This window comes from Anomaloglossus baeobatrachus, chromosome 8 (assembly GCF_048569485.1).
Source record: "Anomaloglossus baeobatrachus isolate aAnoBae1 chromosome 8, aAnoBae1.hap1, whole genome shotgun sequence".
Lineage (NCBI taxonomy): Eukaryota > Metazoa > Chordata > Amphibia > Anura > Aromobatidae > Anomaloglossus > Anomaloglossus baeobatrachus.
This window is the reverse complement of record NC_134360.1, coordinates 135,412,404-135,436,478: the sequence shown is the minus strand read 5'-3', so window position 1 is coordinate 135,436,478 and position 24,075 is coordinate 135,412,404. Positions and strand designations below refer to the sequence as shown.

At 47.3% G+C, this 24,075-nt stretch overlaps 1 protein-coding gene across 1 annotated transcript in view; it reads left to right on the top strand.

The window, feature by feature from the left end:
* COLGALT2 (collagen beta(1-O)galactosyltransferase 2) overlaps positions 1–24,075 on the top strand; it is a 362,921-nt gene that overhangs the window by 278,386 nt on the left and 60,460 nt on the right. The window contains exon 8 of the mRNA XM_075322014.1: positions 21,420–21,526. Within this exon, the coding sequence (XP_075178129.1) occupies positions 21,420–21,526 (107 nt within the window). The remainder of the gene's footprint in view (positions 1–21,419; positions 21,527–24,075) is intronic.

Sequence of the window (24,075 nt, the reverse complement as noted above, 5' to 3'; positions counted from 1 at the left end):
CAAGAGATATGTCGGTTCTTGCTACTCGTGTGCTCGCAACCGTCCATTACGGCAGAGACCGGCTGGGCTCTTGCATCCTTTACCAGTGCCAGATAGACCATGGGAGGTGGTAGGCATGGACTTTGTGGGTGATCTTCCATGTTCACAGGGACATAGATTTGTGTGGGTCATTACGGACCATTTCTCCCGGATGGTTCATCTCGTACCGTTATCGAGAATCCCATCTTCCAGGGTACTAGCCAAACTATTCCTCAAGCATGTCTTTAGGCTTCACGGGATGCCAGATCGTATCATTTGTGATAGAGGCCCGCAATTTGCTTCCCGTTTCTGGTGAGATCTTTGTAGCCTTCTGCAAATTGAGTTGAATCTATCTTCGGCATACCATCCGGAGACCAATGGTTTGGTTGAGCGTACCAATCAATCCATGATTATATACCTTCGACACTTTGTTGCTGAGAACCACGATAACTGGTCCTCCCTCCTACCCTGGGCAGAATTTGCCCTTAACAATTCGCTGGCTGAGGCCACTGGGCAGACACCGTTCGTACTCAATAATGGGCAACACCCTAGGGTACCGGTACCGTTTCCCGCTGCTGCACCTCCTCCTCGTGTGGCCGACTGGGCAACTAATGCCAGAGAGGTTTGGGATCGGACTCAAGAGTCAATCCAAGCAGCTAAGGACCGTATGAAGACGGTGTCCGATCGGTTTCGTCGCCCGGCTCCTGTCTTTTCTCCAGGGGACTTTGTGTGGCTCTCTGCAAAAAACGTGAAACTTAGAGTGAGCTCTGTCAAATTTGCTCCTCGCTTCCTGGGTCCTTATGAGGTTCTTCGACAGGTAAATCCTGTAGTCTACCAATTGAAGTTACCCGTCCATCTTAGGATCCATGACAAATTCCATGTTTCACTGCTAAAGTCGGCAATTTTACCTCACGCTCGTGAAGTGTACTCTCCTGCCTCTGATTCCTTTCGCTCTAGCTATGAGGTATGAGCCATAGTTGGTTCTAAGATGGTTAGAGGGCGCAGGTTCTTCTTGATAGATTGGGAGGGCTACGGCCCGGAACATCGCTCTTGGGAGCCTGAGGAGGCTGTCCATGCTCCCGACTTAGTTGCCGATTACCTGCGTCGCCGGGAGGGGGGCCCTTGAGGGGGAGGTACTGTTACGGTTGCTGCGAGCACTGGAGACTATGTCCAGATTTCTTGCTACTGCACATGTGCGAGCGCTGGAGACTAAGTCCAGATTTCTTGCTACTGCACATGTGCGAGCGCTGGAGACTAAGTCCTATCTTGGAGCCATTGCACATGTGCGGGTGACATCATCGCTGACATGAGGTCACATGTCTCTGACACCTTCTATGCCGATTGGTCGCTGGTCATGTGCTTGTGACGCCTTGCTCGGTGATAGGCCAGCATGACGTCACTCTTGTCGTTCTGGCAGCGGATTGGCTTTGGTGTCCTCCATCTTGGATGAGGCACAGAGTCTATATAAGACCCTGACACACGCCGCATGGCGCTCAGTCCTCTTGGTTCATGCATGAGGGTAGACGCCCTGTGCACGTTCCTCTAGGCATTCCTCTGTCTATGCTAGGTGAGCGCTACCGGCAGGGTAGCGTTCTTATACCTTACAGCTTCGGCTGCTGTCCGTATCCTTACCTCTTAGGGGAGCGGACATAGGCAGGTGCCTGAGGCACATGGTCTGGCTGGGCCTTGTGGTTCGACTCGTAGGTGGACGTTGCCGCTAGGGTAACGTTCCTTATACTGCGACTAGCAGTTGTTCGTATCCTCGCACACTAGGGGAGCGAACAGAGGTAGGAGATTTGTGCGGCTTACGCTGCTGTTCGTCTCTTTTGTACCACTAGAAGAGCGGACCTAGGCAGGTGCCATATCTAGTGGTTCGTGTCCTCGCACACTAGTGGAGCGAACGCAGGTAGGAGCTTTGTGCGGCTTACGCTGCTGTTCGTCTCTTTTGCACCACTAGAAGAGCGGACCTAGGTAGGTGCCATTTCGCACACATTGCCTTTGTCTCTGTGATTATTAACAGAGATCATTCCACACACCCTCCAAGTAAGGGAGGAATTGCTTTACTTTCTTATTATATCCTTCTGTGAGTTAACAGAGGTATTGCACTCTGCCATAGTCTGCAGCAGAGTCTTTGCACGGTGGACCCTGACTGTCTGATACTCCTTTAGGTTATTATCAGACAGCCCCCCGTAACACCTTGTATATTTTGGGGTTGGGTCATCATCCAGTCTGGTGTAGTACTGTATATCCATAAGTTGTCTGTTTGCTTCTTTAATGTAGTCCGTTGTATTCAGGAGAACTATGGCGCCCCCTTTATCTGCTGGCTTAATAGTGATCTCCTTGTTTTTGTTCAGGCTGTGAATTGCCCTTCTCTTCTGCACATTGATATTAGATGTTTCTTTTGCTTTTTTGTCCAATATCGTGGACTGTACTGAATATCTAAATGAGTCAATATACTGGTCCAAAATGGTGTTGCGGCCAGGTGGAGGTGTCCAGTCAGACGTTTTCTTGCTCTCTGTTTTGATTTGTGTTTGGCTGTTTAGAAGCTTCAAGTCTTCTTTAGCATCAAAGAATTCCTTCAGTCTCAGTCTCCTAAAGTACTGTTCCATGTCACTACAAAGCTCTGTTTTGTCTAGAGGTTTTGTAGGACAAAATGTGAGACCTCTGGAAAGCACACAGAGTTCTAGATTAGTGGGTTTGTGGGATGACAAATTAATAACACAGCTGACTGTACCTGTGTTCCTCTGGCAGTTTTGCTTCATGCTGCTGTGTTTAGAAGGAACTTGGCTGGTGCTTGAGAAGAATCCTGCTTTCAGCCGAAGTCTGTGGAGTTTCTTTTTCTTGTTGGCTATTAGGTATGACTGCAGCTTGTGTGACAGCGTCTGACTGCAACTAATCACAGGTGCTGTCTGTGCGTCAGTATTGTGGTATAAAAATAAATAAGATATTTGGCATAGGGTTCCCCTGTGTTATGATACCCAGCACAGATAAAGCATACGGCTACAGGCTGCAGCCCCCAGCCATGTGCTTATCTTGACTGAGTATCAAAATAAGGCAAACCACATGCGGCTTTTTTTTTAATAAATTATTTAAATAAATAATTTAAGAAAATTGCGTGCAGTCCCCCCAATTCTGATACCCAGACAAGATAAAGCCAACAGCTATTCTAAGACTAGGGAGACCCATGGTTATGGGGCTACACCCCAGTCTAAAAATAGCAGCCTGCAGCTGTCCGTAATTGTCACTTTTATTATATGTTACAGTCCGGGAACTTTACCTGGCTCTTCCCGATTGCCTTGGTGCAGTGGCAATCAGGGTAATATAAGGGGTTAATAACATTTCACAGCTGCCACTAAGCCCTAAATTAGTAATGGAGAAGGTCTATGAGACCCCCCTATTACTAATTTGTAAGAGAAAGTAAATAAACATAAACATCAAAAAAAACCTTTATTTGAAATAAAATACAAAAAATCCTCTTTCACAAATTTATCAACCCCCAAAACACCCCTGAAGGTCCGAAGTTATCCACACAAGGTCCCATGACGATTCCAGCTCTGCTACATATCGAAGTCACAGTGCGCGATCATGGTACATGACCTAACTCTGTGAGGTTCAGGCAGAGAATGAATGAGCTGCGCGATCAGGGGTAACATTACATAGGTTATTTGCGGTCACAGCGGGAGGTTCCCATGGCCCTCCACCTGTTACCGCAGGTAACCTGACCTGAGGAGACCTCGGGTGACCTCAGTAAACTAAGGTTCACAGACCTGCATCTCGTGGCAGAAAACCGCATTTTTTTGGCAAGAGATACAGATTTGGTGCTAAAATATTTACACCTTTTTCCTGTACCCATTGTACACCTCTTGACAAAAAAAATCGCATCACTACCGCATCATACCTCATGCGGTTTTGATGCTGTTTTTTTGCCTGGAGGTGTAGGTTGGGTGTATGAATATGGTGTAAAAATTCAGTATTAAATTTGCATATCTTAGCCCAAACATGCAAAAAAGTTTTGATGCCATTTTGGTGCAGTTTTCTGCCAGGAGGTGCAAATTTGGTGCTGAAATGTCTGCACCAGATTTCAGCACCAAATTTGCACCTCTTGGCTAAAAAAATAGCTTTTTTTGCATTTTTGGCCCAAGAGATGCAAATTTGAAAAAAAATCTACCCTTCCTGGCAAAAAACCAGATCAAAACCGTATGAGGTATGATGCGGTAGTGATTTATTTTTTTGCCAGGAGGTATAGAATGGGTATGGATATGGCGTAAACATTTCAACACTAAATCTGCATCTCTTGGCAAAAAAATGGGGTTGGTTTTCTGCCAGGAGATGCAGGTGAGTTCACTGAGTTTAATGAGGTTACCTGAGGTCCTCTGAGGTCAGATTACCTACAGTCACAGATGGAGAACCATGGGAACCTACAGCTGCGACCGCAACTAACCTGAGGGATGTCACCGCTGATCACGCGGCTCCTTCATTCTCTGCCTGAAGCTCACAGCGGGCTGTCATGTTCTATGATAGTGCGCTGTAAATTCAGATGTAGCAGAGCTGGAATCGTCGTGCGACCTTGTGTGGATTACGTCAGACCTGCAAGGGTGTTTTGGGGATTAATAGAGTGGTGAAAAGGTGATTTTTTTGGTGTTTGTGTTTATTTACTTACACTTACCGATTAGTAATGTGGAGGTCTCATAGACCCTCCCAATCACTAATCTAGGCCTTAGTGGCAGCTGTGGGCTGTCATTAGCCTCTTATATTACACCAATTGCCACCACAACAAGGCAATCAGGAAGAGCCAGGTAAAGCATCTGGCTTGTTGCATCTAATGAATACGTCAATCCCGGGCGGCTGTAGGCTGCCATTTTTAGGCTGGGTGGCTGACCATTAACCATGGGCCTTCCAAGTCTGAGAATACCAGCCCCCAGCTGTTGTGCTTTATCTTGGCTGGGTATCAAAATTGGGGGGACCGCACGCCGGCTTTTTAAAATTATTTATTTAAAATATATTTTTTTTTAAAAGTCACTTGCGGTTCCTTCTAATTTGATACACAGCCAAGATAAGTGCACGGGAGGAGGGCTGCAGCCTGTAGCAATATGCTTTATCTGTGCTGGGTATCAGGATATGGGTGGACCCTACGCCAAATGTTTTATTGATTTATTTTTATACCACAATAGACTCGCATAGCATCTGTGATTGGAAGTGTCAAACACGCTGTCACTCAGGGTGAGGACATGGCTGACTGCAACCAATCTGTCACGCTCCCCGGGTCCTCGGCTCCCCTTCCCGGGTCCCCTGCCCCGCTCCCCGGCTCACCTGCCACGCTCCCCGCGTCCCAGTCCCTTGTGCCCGTCCTTCCTGGGCTTCCTGGCCGCCGATCCCGGCGCCCGACGGCCTCCCAGGCCCTGCTCGGCTCCCCTGCGTCCTCCTCTCAGCCTCCTTCCCTGGCTTCTGGCACCCGGGCCGCGCGCACGCGCATTAGGGCGCGCGCGCGGTCACTGACCCTTTCTTAAAGGGCCAGCGCCCATTAACAGGAAATGAGGTTAGACAGGTACGGGGTATAAAGGGGGTTCTTGTCCAAGGGGGCGGGGCCTGATCTTCGTGTTTTCTGAGCTAGGAGTCAGGTCTCCTTGTGTTTTCCTGCCATACTTACGTATCTCTCTTCTAGAGCTGATCCCGCCTCGCCATCCAGTCCTGCTGAATCCCGAGCCCCGCACGCTGTCCGTCTGCCATCTGACAGTCCGTACCATCTCGGATCCCTGCGGTGACCTGTCATCTCGCTCCCAAGGTTCCGGACCCCGCCTGACATCATCTCGGCCTCCGAACCTGAGCTACGTCACCCGGACTACCATCTGTGACTCCGTGGTCCCAGGGACTCCTTCGCTACCTTCACTTGCACGGACTGTTCTGCTGCCCATCAGTGCTTCAGCTACCGGACTCCCTACCACCATCTTAGAGTTCGGTCCAGTGGATCCACCTCCTGGGTCTGCCCGACCGCCCGGCCCTGACAGTAAGATCAGGCCATGGATCCCGCTGCAGCACTATTGGCCCTGCAAGAGGAACTCCAACGCCAGCGTGAAGTCCAGACCCGCATGCTGCAATTTATGACCTCCGTGGACACTCGCCTGTACACATTACAAGCATCAATGACGCCTGCAGCACCCAGGTCTCCCACTAGGCAATCCACGGCTCCCGCACCAGTGGCAGCCGCGTCGGATGCTTCCCGACTCCGTTTGGCGTCACCTCCTCGTTATGCTGGAGATCCCAAGACCTGCAGGGGCTTCATAAACCAATGCTCCCTTCACTTCACGCAGCTGCCCCATCTGTTCGCCTCCGACCAAGCCAAGGTCGCCTTTATAATGTCTCACCTGGAGGGCGAGGCACTGGCGTGGATGAACCCCTTATGGGAGAAGGAGGACCCCATGACCAAGGATCTTCAAGAGTTCCTGCAGGCCTTTCGCAGTACCTTTGACGAGCCGGGACGCGCCTCTGCGTCTGCTTCTTCACTTCTCCGCCTACGTCAAGGAACACTGACGGTGGGCCAATACGCCATCCGTTTCCGCACTTTGGCTTCTGAACTCGGGTGGAATAATGAGGCCCTGACAGCCGCCTTCTGGGAAGGACTGTCAAGTCGCATCAAAGATGAGTTGGCGGGTCGTGACATGCCCTCCACCCTAGATGCCCTGATTGCCCTAGCCACGCGAGTGGACATTCGTTTTCAGGAGCGCTCCAAAGAGCTGGTTCGTGAGCGACGTGCGGTACGGCACTCCTCTCCGCCACAGAAGTCCTCTGTGCCACAGTCATCTACAGCTGGGATTCCTGTCCACGAACCCATGCAGGTTGATCGAGTACGACAGTCTGACCAACGTCGAGCAGAGCGGCTCGCCAAGGGCCTCTGCTTTTACTGCGGAGGGGACACACATCTCCTACGCTCCTGTCCGGAAAGGCCGGGAAACTCCAAAGCCTAGGGTTGGTAGGAGAGGCCACCCTAGGTGCTGGGACTCTCTCCGACCCAGTTATGTGGACGGTACAAGTATCAACAGGAGAGACGCGCTTCACGGCTGAGGCATACCTCGACTCCGGAGCAGCAGGCAATTTTATCCAGCAGGCCACGGTGGACAAATACCAGCTGCCTGTTACTCTACTCGAGAAGCCCCTACTGATTGCCTCGGTGGATGGGAGACCCCTCTCTGATACCATCTCCTGGATCACGAAGCCGGTGGAACTGCGTATCGGTGCTCTGCACACCGAGAACATCGCTCTCTACGTCCTTCCACACATGTCCCACCAAGTCCTGCTGGGACTTCCTTGGTTGCGAACACACGAACCCTCAGTCAACTGGGGTACTGGCGAAATCACCCGTTGGGGCTCTGCCTGTCATGAGAGATGTCTAAAGTCTATACAACCAGTCCGACGACCTCCGGTTCCTGAGAACCTACCGGGTCTGCCCTCGGCCTATTGGTCCTTCACGGACGTTTTTGACAAGAAGGAGTCTGAGGTACTTCCGCCACACCGTCCCTACGATTGCGCCATCGACCTGCTCCCAGGAACAACACCACCTCGAGGACGGATATATCCGTTGTCTCCAGCCGAAACCAGGGCCATGTCCACCTACATCATGGAAAGCCTGGCAAAGGGATTCATCCGGAGATCCTCCTCTCCTGCGGGAGCAGGCTTCTTCTTCGTTAAGAAGAAAGAGGGTGACCTTCGCCCATGCATTGACTACCGGGGCTTGAATCAGATTACTATAAAAAACAAGTACCCCCTACCGCTCATCCCCGAACTGTTCGATCGGCTCAGAGGAGCCCGTGTGTTCACCAAACTGGATCTTCGGGGTGCCTACAACCTAGTTCGTATCCGCTCTGGGGACGAATGGAAGACCGCGTTTAATACTCGCGATGGGCACTATGAATACTGTGTGATGCCCTTCGGTCTGTGTAACGCTCCTGCCGTATTCCAAGAACTGGTGAACGACATTTTTCGGGACCTCCTCTACGTATGTGTAGTAGTTTATCTGGATGACATTCTTGTTTTCTCTCCGGACCTCCAGACCCACAGAGAGAACGTAAAGCTGGTTCTACAAAGACTGAGAGAGAATCGTCTCTACGCCAAATATGAGAAGTGCGTCTTTGAGCAGTCTTCTCTTCCTTTCCTGGGATACATCATCTCGGGGACTGGGCTGCAGATGGATCCCAAGAAGGTCTCCGCCATTCTCAACTGGCCTCCCCCTTCTGGGCTGAAGGCAATCCAACGGTTCCTGGGATTTGCCAACTACTACCGCCAGTTTATTCCTCACTTCTCCGCCCTGACTGCTCCTCTCTCCGCTCTGACCAAAAAGGAGGCTAATCCAAAGGACTGGTCACCTGCGGCCGACGCCGCATTTTGCTCCCTGAAGCGAGCATTCGCCTCCTCTCCTGTACTCCACCGACCAGAGTTAAACCGCCAGTTCACCTTAGAGGTGGATGCTTCCTCCTCAGGAGCCGGAGCAGTGCTCATGCAAAAATCCTCCTCCGGGAAGATGGTGACTTGCGGTTTCTTCTCTAAAAGCTTCTCAGCACCTGAACGTAATTACACCATCGGTGACCGAGAGCTATTAGCGGTCAAACTGGCTCTGGAGGAGTGGCGCTACCTCCTGGAAGGAGCAGTGTACCCCGTGATTATCTACACGGACCACAAGAACCTGGAATACCTGCGGTCCACTCAGCGACTGAACCCACGGCAAGCCAGGTGGTATTTATTCTTTGCCAGGTTTGACTTCCAGCTTCATTTCCGACCCGCGGACAAGAATATACGCGCTGATGCCTTGTCTAGGTCTCTCATGCCCCTGGAGCAGGAGGAAGAGACTATCCAACCTATCATCTCTCCTAACAAGATTGTTCCGGTGGCTCCTGTCACTCTGGCCCAGATACCACCCGGGAAGACCTATGTCTCTGAGACCGACAGGGAAAAAGTGTTACACTGGGGTCATGCCTCGAAAACAGCCGGCCATGCAGGCCAGAAGAGAACATGGGGTGCGATTGTACGCCATTACTGGTGGCCATCCCTTCGCACGGACGTTGCCGCCTTTGTCTCTGCCTGCCCCTCTTGTGCCAGGAACAAGACGCCCAAACACCTGCCCTATGGCCGTCTTCTGCCTCTGCCGATACCCTCAGTTCCATGGCAACACATAGCGATGGACTTTATTACGGACTTGCCAGTATCCTCCGGACACACAGTCATATGGGTCGTGGTGGATCGGTTCTCCAAAATGGCTCACTTCGTCCCTATGCCCGGACTGCCCTCTGCTCAGGAACTCGCGGAAGCCTATATACAACACATCTTTCGCTTACATGGCTTTCCTTCCCACATCGTGTCCGACAGAGGAACTCAGTTCACCTCCCGCTTCTGGAGGGCTCTCTGCAAACATCTGGGAGTGACTCTGGACTTTTCTTCCGCTTACCATCCTCAGTCTAATGGCCAAGTGGAGAGGGTCAATCAAATCTTGACATCCTTCTTACGTCACTATGTCAACGTCCATCACGACGACTGGTCCACGCTTCTGCCTTGGGCTGAGTTCTCCCATAACCACCACGTCAGTGAGTCGTCCTCCAAATCTCCCTTCCATGTCGTTTACGGACTACAGCCTTCCGTCCCGTTGCCTATATCCCCTTCTTCGGATGTCCCTGCTGCTGATACTGTAGCCCGTGACTTCGCTACCATTTGGGACTCTGTCAAGGCGGCCCTTGGGCGCGCTTCCCAGCGGATGAAGAAACACGCTGACAAAAGGCGTCTAGACCCTCCGTGTTTCTCTCCTGGTGACCTGGTCTGGCTTGCTTCCCAGTACATCCGACTGAAGATTCCTTCCTACAAGCTGGGTCCTCGCTACATCGGGCCGTTTAAGGTCCTCAGCAAGATCAATGAGGTCTCCTACAAACTGAAGCTTCCGGCCACGATGAGAATACCCAACTCCTTCCACGTCTCTCTCCTCAAGCCGGTGTTCCTTGGTCCCTTCTCCGCTGCTGCCAGCCCGGCTCCTCCTCCTATTGCTGAGGACGACATCTACGCGGTAAGAGATATCGTGGCCATGAAGACTGTTCGTGGCCGGCAGTTCTTCCTGGTGGACTGGGAGGGGTATGGTCCTGAGGATAGATCCTGGGAACCCAGGGAGAATGTGGGCACTCCTCTGATCCGTGCCTTCATGTCTCGGTTGCGGGGAGGGGGGCGTGGGGGGGGGGTACTGTCACGCTCCCCGGGTCCTCGGCTCCCCTTCCCGGGTCCCCTGCCCCGCTCCCCGGCTCACCTGCCACGCTCCCCGCGTCCCAGTCCCTTGTGCCCGTCCTTCCTGGGCTTCCTGGCCGCCGATCCCGGCGCCCGACGGCCTCCCAGGCCCTGCTCGGCTCCCCTGCGTCCTCCTCTCAGCCTCCTTCCCTGGCTTCTGGCACCCGGGCCGCGCGCACGCGCATTAGGGCGCGCGCGCGGTCACTGACCCTTTCTTAAAGGGCCAGCGCCCATTAACAGGAAATGAGGTTAGACAGGTACGGGGTATAAAGGGGGTTCTTGTCCAAGGGGGCGGGGCCTGATCTTCGTGTTTTCTGAGCTAGGAGTCAGGTCTCCTTGTGTTTTCCTGCCATACTTACGTATCTCTCTTCTAGAGCTGATCCCGCCTCGCCATCCAGTCCTGCTGAATCCCGAGCCCCGCACGCTGTCCGTCTGCCATCTGACAGTCCGTACCATCTCGGATCCCTGCGGTGACCTGTCATCTCGCTCCCAAGGTTCCGGACCCCGCCTGACATCATCTCGGCCTCCGAACCTGAGCTACGTCACCCGGACTACCATCTGTGACTCCGTGGTCCCAGGGACTCCTTCGCTACCTTCACTTGCACGGACTGTTCTGCTGCCCATCAGTGCTTCAGCTACCGGACTCCCTACCACCATCTTAGAGTTCGGTCCAGTGGATCCACCTCCTGGGTCTGCCCGACCGCCCGGCCCTGACACAATCACAGTCGCTAGTGGGTGTTGAAAGCACTGTATATGGATGAGCGATAATGCGCGACTCCGGAAGTGAATGGGTGGTCTGGAAGCAGTGTACAACTGTACCAGAACCTCGGTAACTACAGTGTGTTTGCTCTCATCCCTTCTACCAACATTTTTAATCGCCGGTTTCTGGTCTTCATAGAGTTACAGGATTTTAAAACCTGGATTACCAGGATCTGCCGGTCCCAGTTATCTGCAGGTTTGCTCATCACTAGTCAGGATGTATGGGACAGTATGACACTGTCTAGGGATACCAACAACTTGTAGCACCTAGGTGTTGCATCAACAGTACGACACAATACTTGAAGAAAACTCCAGAATTGTTCTAATATGGGTAATATAATTATTTATGAAAGCGGTCATGTCAGAAGAGCAGACAGGTTGTCTTTGAGGTTTACTTACGTGACATCAGTTACTATGAGTAATACTTTTGCATTGCAATTGGGGTCCTGGAAAGGGGTGGGCAATAAGCATATTGTTATACCTTTTATTATTAACGAGCACTGTTCTTTATGTGCTGCCTTTAGTTATCCATGGTGGGGTGTTTGGTTGTGAACTTCTGAATCTCTTCCCAGAGCTACTAAAAGTCTCAAGAGAGCTCCTCATGATCATACAACAGGAATAGTTTATATGCACAGAGGCATTCATAGTAAATTAAAGCACTATGTCTGGTTAGAGGGTAATTTTAGGTGCCACACTGCCGTATATTCTAAGGATCCCATCTTGCATGTTAGTAATTAATACCATGAAAGAATGGATTACATAGTGACTTAGCAGTGTCTAAAAAGTCAGAGGTCAGAGAAGCTGGAGGGACAGCTTTAGGGTTAACCTGTAACATTTGTTAGAGGTAGTAGGTAATAAAACCATTCCTAGGATTCCAGGGCAGGAATGTAAGGCCACAAATTGAAGAGTTGCTGTTCACAGTCTTGCACTAATTGGCCCCAGGTGTTTCCTGGCTTAATTAGAAGATTGAAAACTTGAGGCAGCTTTCTTCCTCCAGATCAAAAGATTCACAGTTTGATCATTTGTCTACAGGCAGAAATATTCAAGGCCACAAGTTACTAAGAGAACCTCATAATTTCATTATTATACAGCAGAGAGATTGTATTTGCCTGAAACAAACATCTGACACAATTTGACAGCTTATGGTTAGTGTTTTCAAGAGTTCCTCATACTCCACAGCAGATGTAGATGGGATTTTTCTTACTTGTGACAACACTATGTTCATAAGTAGAGATGAGCGGACCCGTGCAAGTTTGGGTTTGCCGGGTTTGGTCGGAGTGTAGTTAAACTTCAGTTCGGGATCTAAACTTAAATTGAACTTGACCCTGGATCCCCAACCCCATATAAGTCAATAGGGACTCAAACGTCTGTGCCTTGTGTCTGTAAAATGCTCATACAACACAAAAGACATAACAATGATTCCAGCACAATTCAGCTCTGCTTCATTATGTCCAGGTACCCCACCTGTCTATCTTACAGGTATTAGCAAAAAGAAAAAAAGGAAGTAGTGGGCAATGGAGGAGCAAACGTGTAAGAGACCTCTTTTACTTAATCCTTAATGAATTTTTAATATGTAAATCTCAATAAAAAAATTAGATTTTTAGTCCTGCATTGTCCCCTACTTCCTTTTTTATCCATAAAATAGTCATAATAGGGCTTGGAGGGCTGCAAAAAAAAAGCAAAATGGTGGCAATTGCTATGAAAACAATTGTGTATAGGGATTAAGTAAAATAGAAAAATGACGTGGGCTCCCACTTATTTTTGATAACCAGGTCAGATAAAGCAGACAACTACGGGCTGCAACCCACAGTTGTCTCCATTGCCTTAGCTGGCTATCAAAAATAGAGGGAATCCCACTCCATTTTTTAAAATTATTTAAATAAGTAATTTAAAAACCGGCATGAGGTCCACCCTATTTTTGATAGCCAGCAAAAGTAAAGTATTTCCACGTGTTATACGGACAGCGGTCCTATATACATAACAAACTTAATAGAAAGAACTATACTTTATGTATATAGGACCGCTGTCCGGATAACATGTGGACACACAATCTATATATATTTTTATTTTTTTGTTTTTTGTTTGTTTAGTTTGTTATATTTGTGGCATCCCTGAGGGGCTACCTCTTGTGTGGTGTGGTCTACTCCTTATGTCTTGATAGCAGTCGGGGATGCTTATGGTTACATTGGCCTAAGTATTAGGTCTTTTACATACTTTTTTGCTTTTTGATATTTATATCATAAGTGGCATTGAACACATTTTCTGTATTCCAGCCAAAGTAAAGCAGACAGCTGGGGACTGGAATTATCAGGTTGGGAAGGCCCATGGTTATTTGGCCCTTTCCAGCCTAAAAATACCGTCTCGCAGCGACCCCAGAAGTGGTGCATCCATTAGATGTACCAATTCTGGTGCTTTGCCTTGCTTTTCCGAGGGTAATAGTCTTGGGGTTGAGTTCAGCTGTGAATTGACAGCTGGCATCAAATTGTTCACCAATTTTTTAATTTAAAAAAATCCTTGAAGTTCCAACGTGATCCAATTAGTGAATTAAACTCCCCTACACTCCCTTGTTCACCAATTTATTAATTAAAAAAAAATCCTGAAAGTTCTGACGTAATCCAATGGTGTACTGTCCCATGATGCCCATTCTATGGAGCTTTTTCTAATGTGACAACGTCGGGCCTGAGTGTATGGGGGGACCATGCATCAGATAGCAGGATTGAGTTACACAGGAGCACTTTATCACTTAAAATGTCCATGTGGTTTATTCAAGCATCATAAACCAATGTTACAATTCATTTAATCATATTACCGGAACATGCCAATATCCACAATCTGTTCTAATAGTGAGTATATCTGCAAGGCTTCATACACACAGCGTCCCCATGCCAGCATCACAGCCTATACTCACTGACCTGTCAGCTGTCTCCAAGCGAAGACATATACGGCGGTCTTTACTTGCTGACACCCAGTCAGCTCACATCCCCTTCTCCTGGTGTTACCTGTTCAGGAGTCGCAGCACACTCCCCACATGGTCTCAGCATGTGCTCCAGCAGGGCCGTGTCCTTACTGGATCCTGGTAGATTGCCATGTGATCACAACCAGACACATGATATCCTCCCAGACACATCCCTGGGTGGGAGGTATGTGGATGGTCAGTCCCGCCCATCACTTCTGACCAGCCCATAAATCTAGCTCTAAAACATGTTACCAAACAGACATGTGGAATTACAAGTCCCAGCGAACACTCCAGGTTCATGGCAGAGGTTCTCTGCGACACATCCCGGCCATTTCCAATATTACCGAGTGCCATCTTACACTAAGAACATTCTCAGAATGAGGCCCCATGGGCCACTACCAGTTAGCGGTAAGCCCAGAATTTCTCATGAGCCCAATAACCATGGGCCTTCGCAGCCTGATAATACAAGCCCTCAGCTGTGTGCTTTACCTTAGCTGGTTTTCAAAAATAAGGTGGGGACCTATAATAAAAAAAAAATACAGTGGGATCCCCTCTACTTTTGATAACCAGCCAAGGTAAAGCAACAGCTGAAGAATGCTTTACCTGTGCTCGTTATCAAAAATAGGGGTGAGCCCATGTCATATTTTTTTTCTTCTTTATTGTTCACAGCAGTGTAAAGTCATCTTCTGCAAGCAATAAAGCTTGACTGGCTGCACTGCAGTCTTTCAACAGGTTTTATTAGCATACGAACAATACCCGAACTCCAAACTCAGACACAGACTTTTTTTAAAAGTCCATGTTTAAGTACGAACCTCGAACTTTACCATACATGTTTGCTCATCCCTATTCAAAAGGGATCACAATTTTCACATTAAGAGGTAAGGCAGGGAATAACTTGCACTTGGATTTAGACCACTGGGACTCACAGCAATCTCAAGAACAGGGATGTTAAAGCCCAAGAACGGGACTCTACAGCTTCGTCTTGAGTGGAGCAGAAGTGCACATTCTCAGCTTTAGATCCACTCTATATCAATGGGACTTCCAAAGAAAGTTGAGTTCTCCTCTCAGATTTTCCCTATGGACAAGGCCCTATGTATAAAGAATTGAGCAGAGACTGATCATATGCACCTGCCCTCCATTCAAGACTGGGCAGCAGAGTCCTGGTTTAAAGCTCAGGGTTGCTGGAGTCCCAGCAGTAAGAACTCCCCAGCTATCAGCAAGTCATCCTCTATCTTAGGTCTGCAACACACATCCGTGCCGCCGGTTTGGGACTTCTTGACTCATACCGGTGCCACGAACACATGTGCACCAATGTTACCCTATGGTAACAGGCACACACACGTAAAGCCACATGGAACATGTGTCCGTGTGGTTTGTACGTGTCTGCGTTTTTTAACACGGATGACATGTCCGTGTTTCGCCGGCATCACGCAGAAACGGACCCGCTAAAGTCAATGGGTCCGTGCCTGCACGTACTTGACACGTAGCATGTACATGTGCTATCCGTACTGTCCATGTGCGTTTTTTATTTTTTTTTAATGGTGAAACGGCTCAAACCACATGGACTGCACATGGACATGACACGTACGTATCTCACGCATACACGGACACTCTACACGCACGCACGGCAAGCATACGCCATCACACTGATGTAACACGTACTGGAGAAATGGTCAACCAAAACGGAACACGGACCCGAAAAATGGACCGTGAGACACGCACGTGTTTTCTGCGGACGTGTGTTTTAGGCCTTCTGGATAGGGTATATCTTGTTATTTTTTGGGGGCAGGATCCTTGATAAGGCCCACAGTTTATTATTAACAAAACAGGGATCAGAGTTTTATTCTCCAAACTTATAGGAAGGTATAGAGACAATTAAAAAACTTTTAAAGAAAAGTTAAATGTCTACCTGTATTTCATTTACCTGGAATACCTCTAATTTGGACTTTATATCATGGGATAGGGTTGAACTTAGTAATAGAGGTTACCCAGCAATATTCCTATAGGTCTTCATTCACATAGACAAATTATTTGTTTAGTGATGTACCTAAAACACATTGCAGACTACATTGGGCTATATTGCAGTTTTTGAGCCGATTATGCAGCTGGTGCTGAATATTGGATGAAATATCTAACATAGTCAATCAATCATATAACCAAACCTGTAGATGATCCTATTTTATTGTGCAAGTCTGTTATTTCAATCACCTTTAGGCTATGTGCCCACGTTGCGTTTTTTCATGCGTTTCTGCAGTGTTTTGAACTGCACCTTTTTAGTGCCAAAATGCATGCGTTTTGATTTCCCAGCAAAGTCTATGAGAAATAGGGATTTCTTGTGCCCACCATGCTGTTAAAAACGCTGCGTTTAATTTGCATAAATTTGGGTCAAAAACTCAGCGTTTAAAGAAGCAACATGTAAGGCCCTGTGCGCACTAGTGCGTTTTACCCGCGGATTTACCCTCGGATTTGCCGCGGAAATTTCTTGAGAAATGTCTGCAATCTTTGTGCAGACATTTCCCAGCAAATCCTATGTGAAAAAAAAATAGCTGTGCGCACACTGCGGATTTTTCTCAAGAAATTTCCTTGAGAAGAATTTCTTGAGAAAATTTCTTGAGAAAATGAGCATGTCCATTATTTTCCGCAGGTACCTGCGGAATACCCCCGGAATTTCACTCCATTCACTGTAATGTAATCGCAAAATTCCGGGGGTATACCGCAGGTAGCAAATAATGTGCGGTATACCCCCGGTATAGCCGCGATTTACCTGCGGTAATGCTCATTGCTGCCTGCGGTTTTGCAGGAAGCGATGTCATTATGCCAGGAAGAGGAAGCGGAGCAGAGTAAACAAAGTGTCACACTCCCTGGACGCCGCACAGAAACACTTCCGTGCGACCTCCAGGTGCCCGTGCAGTCTGTGTCCCGCTCCAGCCTCGCGGCTGCCTGCACTGCAGCGTGTCAGTGTGTGCCCGCAGTGTCAGCAGCTTGTCACCCTGCAGTGTCAGTGTGTGCCCGCAGTATCGGCAGCTTGTCACGCTGCAGCGCAGGCAGACACTGACACAGGGAGACACTGACACTGCACTGCAGGGTATCAGTGTCTGCTCGCAGTATCAGCAGCTTGTCACGCAGCAGCGCAGGCAGACACTGACACCCTGCAGTGCTGGCAGCCGCGGGGATGATGATCGCTGCTGTCAGGAGGTGAGATCATTACCTGCTGTGATGATCTCCTGCCTCCTGACGTCACCGCGGTCACTGCTGTCTATGCCCGTCTCGCGAGCGGCCCGAGACTGTCACTAGCGGTGACGTCACGGGCTCTCGCGATACTTCTGACAACGCGGCGGGCATAGAAGTCAGTGACAGCGCTGACGTCAGCAGTACAGGAGATGATCACAGCAGATAATGATCTCATCTATCCTCCTGGCAGCAGCGCTCGGCATCCCATGCAGTGACCTGGGCTATTGATGTTAGCTCAGGTCACTGCATTGCTCTCCCAGCCAATGGGGAACATTCTGTTCTTCATTGACTGGGACAGCGACTATGGTATGGATCGCCGTGGGACCCCCCCCCCTTATTGGATTATGCCGGAAGTGGAATTGATTGTTCTTTTCAATAAATAGGTGAAAGAGGGAATGTTTTGGGGAGTGTTTTTTCAAATAAAACTTTTTTTGTCTATTTTTTATTTCTTACTGACTGGGTTGGTGATGTCGGGTATCTGATAGACGCCTGACCTCACCAACCCCAGTGCTTGATGCCAGGTGACATTACACATCTGGCATCAACCCCATATATTACCTTGTTTGCCAACGCACCAGGGTAACGGGATGAGTTGGGGCGAAGCACCAGGATTGGCACATCTAATGGATGCGCCACTTCTGGGGCGGCTGCGGCCTGCTATTTTTAGGCTGGGGAGTGTCCAATAACAGTGGACCTCCCTAGTCTGAGAATACCAGAATACCAGACCACAGCTGTCCGCTTTACCTCGGCTGGTGATGCAATTTGGGGGGGACCCCACGTTTTTTGTTTTAAATTATTTATTTAATGTAAAATAACAGCGTGGGGTGCCCTCTGTTTTGGATTACCAGCCAAGGTGAAGCTGCCAGCTGTGGTCTACAGGCTGCAGCCATCTGCTTTACCCTAGCTGGCTACAAAAGATGGGGGGACCTCACGTCGGTTTTTTTTTTTAATTATTTATTTATTTTATGGCTAAATACAAGGCTAAGCACCCTTTAGTGCCACATGAAAGTCACTAAAGGGTGCCAGCTTAGAAAATGCAGGGGGTTGGGACATTATATAGGTCTTTCTCATCTATCTATCTATCTATCTATTCATCTAGCTATCTATCTATTCATCTATCCATCTTTCCCTCTATCCATTATCTGTCTATCGATTATCTATATTATTTATTGCAAAACCGCAGGGACCAACCTGCGGTAAATTCGCGGCAAATCCGCGGCAAATCCGCATGCGTTTTTCCCGCGGATTTTTCCGCAGGTGCGGAAATCTTCAACTCCCAGAAGTTTCTCAAGAAATTTTCTTGAGAAAAATCACTTTTCTAGTGCGCACATAGCCTAATTGTTTTTGCCATTTGAGGTGCGTTTTGCTAACATTGAAGTCCTTGAAGTTGCTAACATTGATTCCTGCGTTTTACCAGCTTTTTAGGTGCAGAAAACATGCATTTTGGACTACCTAAACGCATGCTTTTTGCACATCAAAATAATGATTTCTTATGTCTCTTTACACACACATAGTCTGACAATTAAAACATAGAAAAATTTCTATTTATTGCTATTTTTGTGATAAATATCATATTACCGCTAAGATTTTAATAAATATTTCAATTTCCATTATTTATCTACAAAATATAGAATTGATTCTTTTTTTTCCCTTTTTTCATTTTGTTTGACTATTTAAACTTTATTTAGCAGTGTCTTTATGTTCAAAACGCATCTCTCAAAACGCAATGGAAAAGCAGGTAAAAAGCGCTAAAAACGCATCAAAAACGCGGTAAATACGCATGCATTTTTAGCGTTATTTTGTTGTCAAAAGCAACTTTGGCTAAATCAATTACAGCAAGAGGATGCGTTTAGAAATGCAAGGACCTCAACGCAACTTGGGCACATAGCCTTACCTGTCATCTAATTGCTTGCTACAGATCAACTCTTAACGTTCTGTTAACCCACATGAAAATATTTCTACAAAGTCCTCTCTCACGCATAAGATGTTCCCAGAGCTGCGGGAAGGAGAGCTGAAGTTGGGCACTGCTTATAACATTTATGATAGGAATAAAAATGTTCCACTGTGAAGACAAAACATGTCACACAACATCTAACAAGGAAATAAACTGATTAGGGGCAACTTGTAAAATGCAGAATTACACATAGTAACAATAGAGCAGAAATTCGCCTGACCGCGACAATTGCACCATCAATGCTTTTAATAAATAAGACCCTGTAATTTTATTAGTTGATAAGATAAAGTAATTGGCCATATTTGCCAGTCTTCTCAGGGTGACCCACTAAGCCAAGGACAGCAATCTAGATATAAAAAGAATTGTTTTTGTAAGTGTAACATCTATTTTTTTATTAATAATGATAATAATAATAATGATGATGATGATGATGATGATGATGATGATGATGATATTATTATTATTATTATTATGGAACAATACTCATGTTTGCGCTTTATGTGCTGGGTGATTAGGGGGGGAACATTGAACCATTTCCAGCCTTTAGATCTATCGTTGTGAGATCCATATATCTCAAATCCTTTATGTCCTGGAATATGGTTTTTTTTTTATGTCAACTTCAAAAATGATGTGAGTGATGGAGGTGACATAAGTTGTCATTTTTCAAGTCCATTTCAACTACTAGAGAATGTGCACTACCTAGACAGGACAAAGTTCAAATCTGCCTCCACCTATTAGACATTCATGACTGATTAAAGCGTTATTGCCATCTTCATAAATGGGTACTGTCATATAGAGCTTATGATATGGTCTCACCTGGTGAGGTAGGTTTTCTTAGCCATAGGTCAGGGTGACCATAAAGGACTGAAGATGATCATAAAGGGAGCAGGATTTGCCAGATGACACGTGGATCAGCTGGGTATGCATGTAGGGAACACCAGGAGTCACAAATCCAGGAGTATGGATTTACACAGGAACTATAAATCTATAGTTAGACAACAACCCAAAAAATTGTTAATTGCAAAGTTTCATGATATCTGGAGACAGGTGGTCAATTACATAGATGTAGGCAATCAGCAAACAAATAGCAAAAGTGATTGATTGCAACTTGTCTCTTCAGGGAGGAAGGAGACAAACTCTAGTGCAACCTATTGGAAGCAGCAATCCTAAAAGTCAAAAGTGGCTCTTTAGCAAGCCTTTTCATGTGACCTATGATTTATGCTAGATCAGAACCTCAATTTGCAGACACAGTGTTTCGGGATGATTGTCCCTCGTCAGTGCAAAGTGTGAGATTTGATCTGGCAGTATGAGAAGCTCTACTGGGGTCTAAAGGGAAAACTTTTCTCCTTGTAGAGACTGACAAACCAATCTGGCTGTCAGTGGTGAGGAGTCTTATAGCTGCAATGCTCCTCTGGTTAATACTTGATTTCAGAAATGTATACTCACTGTTGCAACAGTGTTGTAGTAACAGCACCAGTACAGTTGAGAAGAGTTCATTATGTTTACAGAAAACAAATAGTAACCCTCAGGTCTGAGCCAGGAAGTAAATGCATATGGGTGAACATGCAGGAGTTCACTGACTAGATTAGCCAGCTGATGGATGGTGACGCAAACTCCAAAAATACATGTGACAACTGAATACAAATCATCAAATGTGTCGTAGTCATAGGAGGAAGCTCAGCTATAGGATGAAGCTACTGAATCAGATCTGTCACTCAAGGAGGAGTACCTGCCCCTATCAACAAGGAAATGAAGAAGCTTGGAACGCTGCATTCTCCTGAAGACACATGTTGAGAACAATGGGGCCATGAATTGTTACATAGAAAGTAGTAAAAAATGGACCCACACATATATAATGTACAATAAATAGGTTCTTCGCCTTTCTTGGCCAAAGTAGGATTAATGGCTCTCAAATTGTAGCAACCAGAGGCTGGGTTATAAAGATAATGGAGGGTACGGTAACAGATTAGCACAGCAAGCTACACTGTTTTGGCAACTCTAGAGTAGGACTAATAGTGCAGCACAGTTGGCTGGGCTGTTTCTATAGCACCTATTCATTTCAATGAGAGTTATAAAAACAGTGTAGTGCATCTGTTTTCTTTTTGTAGCCGTTTCTGGTGGCCTGGACCTGTTCATTCTTTTTTCTAGTCTGCATCTTCCAATATTTCTTGGATACATCTTTCACTATGTGTCCAAAATATTTACCATTTCGTACACATGATACTGGTATTGATAATAGTTTCCTCACAGGTTTTCATGATCAATCTGAAACGTCGTCAAGATCGTCGAGTCCGTATGCTACGTAGTCTATACGAACTGCAAATCCAGGCGAAGACATTTGATGCTGTGGATGGCAAGTGAGTCTATAACTGTAATGTAGTGCTGTGCTGTCTTTCCTTTTTATTGTTGGAATATTCTCTTTGTCAGAAATGTCTCAATATGATGGATAATGAACTGTAATATATTAAACAGAAAATAATAGTATGTTATGACCATGTTTAAAAGCACTCACATTCAATGTTTCATTATCATCTTTCATTGCCTAGTCCCTCATGATAACACCGAAAATATTCGTTTTATTTTTGGTATGGTGTAGTGGTTATGTTGATCTCAAGTATCCAACTATAAGCCAGAATGACTGCAGCCTGGGGAAGAGCTCTGTCTCCTACCAACTGTACAATTGTTACGTCACCGCCGGAGTCTGCTCCAGCGACTTCTGCTCCGATCGCCAGGCGACACCGTGTTCCTGCCGTGGATGGTGCTGGTGATGGGAGAGAAGTCGATGCCAGTGGCACCAGTGGGCGCAGGCTCCGATCATCCACTGGGCTGGGTTAGCTTTGGATCTGCAGTACCGCTGACTGACTGTGGGTGGCATGTGTCTTCCAGCTGAAGTTGCCAGCGTTCAGCTACAGCCAATGGGAAGACACCACACCCTTCTTATTTCCCCTCCTGTCACATGATCACTGCCAGATATAGTTCTGATTTTCCTGGCTCCTGTTACATCCTATTCTGTTGGTGATTCCTGTGTTGACTTCTGCGTGTTTTTGACTACCCTTCTGCCTACTGTTTTTGTACCTTGCTGCCCGACCCGGATCTGACCTCTGCTACGTTTGCTGATTACGTCACTGCCTGCCGATTCTGTCCCTGTTCCGCAATTCCTGGTTTGACCCTGCCTGACTACTACTCTCATCGGACTGCAGCCTTCCACAGGTAGTGATCTCCAGGGTCCTGTGTAATTCCAAATCCCTGTATAGGGGTTAAAGGGTTTCAGGGTTCTGGGGTTCCTACTTGGTGAGTGGCTTCCCTCTAGCCTCCCCTTTAGAGCCCATCTGAGTCTGTGGATCCAGGCAGGCGTTACATTATATCTGGCCCTCTAACCAGGAGAGAAAAAAAAATGGATTCTCTCCATGCTGTGCTAAATCAGGTGCACACCCTTTCTGGGCTTGTACATGGACTGACACAGCAAGTGCAGGATCTCAGGTCTGCTCAGGTCCAAGCCCCCGCTGCAGTACTTACCTCAGCATGTCCAGAGTCCCGTCCACTGCAAGGGAGCAGATAACGTGGTGGAATGCCTGGATCAGAGAGGCAATCACTTCCAAGGCAGCAGCACCACCTGAGCGGACCCCAGGATACCCGCTCAGGTGCCCAGGTACTTCCTGCAGACCCTATGAGGTTAATGTTACCTGTCTCATTGTCTCACCAGGGAAAATCTGTACGGCTGCAGGCCTTTGTTGATTGTGGCTCTGCTGCTAATTTTATAGACACTATTGTAGCAAAAGAGCTGGTTTTGACTTTTCTAAAGTTAAATGCACCTTTTAGAATATCTGCTATTGATAGCACCCCTCTCACTCTGGGTGTGGTTACTTTTGTAACTCCAGAGATCTCCATGCTTGTTGGTGCTCTGCATGTAGAATCTGTGTCATTTTTTGTTCTTGAGAATCTGATGTCAGCAGTGGTATTGGGCATGCCAAGGCTGCGTAAACATAACCCGGTCATAGACTGGCATCAGGGTGAGATTGTGCGCTGGAGCCCTGAGTGTCAGGAGACGTGCATGTCTTTATCTGTGAACCTGACTAGAGCTAAACCTATCTTCATACCTTATGCATTCAGGCATTTTGCTGATGTGTTTTCTGTATCTGAATCTGAAAAATTACCTCCACACAGAGATTATGACTGCCCCATAGATTTGGTCCCCAATTCCCGACTCCCCAAGGGTAACATGTATAATCTTTCTGGTCCGGAGCGTCAGGCCATGAAATATTATATACCAGACAGTTTGCAGAGAGGGTTCATAAGACCATCCAGGTCACCAGTCGGCGCTGGATTCTTTTTTGTTGATAAGAAAGATGGTGGCCTCAGACCTTGTATTAACTACTGTGAACTGAATGCTATTACTGTAAAGAATCAGTACCCTCTGCCACTCATCCCCAATCTGTTTAACCAGCTCATAGGAGCCCGGTGGTTCACCAAGCTGGATCTCAGGGGTGCATATAACCTCATCCGTATCAGAGAAGGGGATGAGTGGAAAACTGCATTTAATACTCCAGAGGGACACTATGAGTACCTAGTAATGCCTTTTGGATTAAGTAATGCGCCGGCTGTGTTCCAGAACTTTGTTAATGACATTTTCAGAGATATTTGTGGTCAATATGTGGTGGTCTATCTGGATGATATCCTGATTTATTCTCCTGATGCTACGTCACATGTCCAACATGTATGCACTGTACTCCAGAGACTCAGGGATAATTCCCTATTTGCTAAATATGAGAAATGTGTTTTTTTTGAGGCAGAGGTTAATTTCCTGGGTTATATATTGTCTGCAGAAGGCTTCCGCATGGATCCCTCTAAGCTTCAACCGATTAAGGAGTGGGTGCAACCCAAGTCTCTGAAAGCCTTGCAGCGTTTT